Source organism: Priapulus caudatus, unplaced genomic scaffold, assembly GCF_000485595.1.
Source record: "Priapulus caudatus unplaced genomic scaffold, Priapulus_caudatus-5.0.1 Scaffold331, whole genome shotgun sequence".
NCBI lineage: Eukaryota > Metazoa > Priapulida > Priapulimorpha > Priapulimorphida > Priapulidae > Priapulus > Priapulus caudatus.
In genome coordinates this window covers 269,201-271,403 of record NW_014577392.1, presented here as the reverse complement: position 1 = coordinate 271,403, position 2,203 = coordinate 269,201, and the positions used below count along the sequence as shown (strand labels likewise).

The 2,203-nt window shown below is 37.6% G+C and overlaps 1 protein-coding gene across 1 annotated transcript in view; it reads left to right on the top strand.

Moving 5' to 3' along the window:
* The window catches only part of LOC106809141 (mitotic spindle assembly checkpoint protein MAD1-like), a gene marked incomplete in the record, with an annotated part of 31,444 nt that overhangs the window by 16,650 nt on the left and 12,591 nt on the right, over positions 1-2,203 (top strand). The window contains 2 exon segments of the mRNA XM_014812114.1: positions 1,345-1,397; positions 1,530-1,601. Coding sequence (XP_014667600.1) covers positions 1,345-1,397; positions 1,530-1,601 — 125 coding nt within the window.

Here is a 2,203-nt window from a genome sequence, read left to right as displayed (position 1 = left end):
AATTCTGCAACTTCTTCTTGGCTAGGTTCAGGCACGTCAGGTAATTTTTTGGGCCGTTTCTGTGGTAGGGGAGTACCAGCGACTGCCGCATCTAATTTTCTCTTCTTCATGTTGGCCGATGAAAAATCTATATCTTGTACTGTTTTATATCCCACTTTATTGAGAGCAGAGGGAAGCAGCCAGTAGGCCTTTTCTTGCGTCACAGTTTTTGAGTTTCTCAATTTAACAGCTGCCTCGATGGCAAACAAAACAGCACCCACGTGACTACATACTTCCCCCAGACCTGCCATGCAGTTACAGTGTGCAGTCTGAATTTTACCGTCTGAGGGGGGTGTCATTCATCCTTTGTGAATGGCGTACTCGAGCCGACATTAAACATCTACCGTCGATGCTAACATGGCTTACGTCTTTTACCCAGCCGCAAACAAACTGATTGTAAGCTTCCAAAGATTTGTAGGCTTTTAAATCGCAGAGGGTGTAAGCGCTTTGCGTATTTATCAAATAGTTAACGATATCTGGGTACGCGATATCCGGCCACTCCGTTACATCCGTTGACCAGTCTTTCTTTGGCATTATGTTATTATGTTATGTGTTATTATGACCATTAATGACATTAAAGTTGTGAACACTCCTAATGGAGTATCACCCTGCATTGATGATTGATAATAGTCGTAGTCGTAAACAATGAAAACAATGGTTGCGATCCATTAGGGGTGTCTATATTCAAGCCGGTACGGGAGATTACGGTACGCATATATTTGCTAATATATTGACTAATCGTGCATCAATAAACTCAATGAACCCCTGGCTACGCACCTGCCCCATACTCTCTGTGAATATTGAGTTTATTGACGTACGATTAGTCAATATATTAGCAAATATATGCGCGCGGAAGTGAATTACAGATGATTATATTTCTAAAATTCTAGATACCTATAGACACATGTCTTACTCTTAGCTATACTCTCTGTGAATATTGAGTTTATTGACGCACGATTAGTCAATATATTAGCAAATATATGCGTACCGTAATCTCCCTTACCTGCTTGACAGACCCCCCCCCCTCCCGATCCACTGCGCTTCCCCCAAACATGGCGGCGCCCGGGGCGAATACCCGGATGTGTGACGTCAGTGAAACCTATGTATAATAAGAACACAACAGAATACTAAGAAAAGGCAGAGAAATAGCTTTGGCATTGAAATTAAATAACTAAATATTGAAATGTATGCACTAATCACATTTTATACAGTAAGTTACGTTTGCCAGGGTTATAAACATAAACAATATGTTATGTTGTGAGAAGGAATGTGTCAGTGAAAATCTTTTTCTTCATATTCATTTAGGTTAAACAGACTACAGGAAATATCATAGCAGAACACGAATTGGAATTACAAAGGTATGTAATTACCTGGGGCACACTTGATAAATTATTAATTAAATAGTGTAATCATCAAAACGCATCACCTCTAAATACATTTGCAGCTTCAACAGGATCTTGATGATAAAAAATGGATTTTTGTGTTCACAGGAAAGATTCTGAGATAGCAACTTGTGTAAATCAGTTGGAAGAGATGAAGGCTCAGCAAAGACAGCTGCTTAAGTGAGTACTAGTGTCTGCTGTATTAAATATTAAATATAAATATAAATATAAAAATCAAGCCATTTTCATATGAATGCTGCAGTTAGTAATTGTTGCTATAGGAAGCATTTATCCACATATGATATATGAATATGATGAATGATCAAATCATTGAAGCAATGTTATAAATTATGTGGTCAAATCTGTATAGAATGGTCAGTCAAGTGAAATGTCAAGTCTCCTTCATAGACTCTATGTCTGTTTCATAGAGATGGTTTCAGTATACATGACTGTCATCAAGGGGAACACAAAAATGTTTTCTTTATGGGCAGATGTTTGGTCTATAGAGGTGACCTTTAACATAATACGGTGTAAGCATATGTTCTATTTCATGTTTCAGTGTTCATTGTTTAACTTCATGTTCAATGCATGTTCGGTATTAATCTCTATTGATCTCTATTAATCTCGGATTAATCTCTATTAATCTCTATCACTAATGTACATTAGCATCTCATACCTAACGATAGATCTCTATCACTGATATGCATTAGCATCTCATACCTAACGATAGATGTCTATCACTGATATGCAAATTAGCATCTCATACCTAACGATAGATGTCT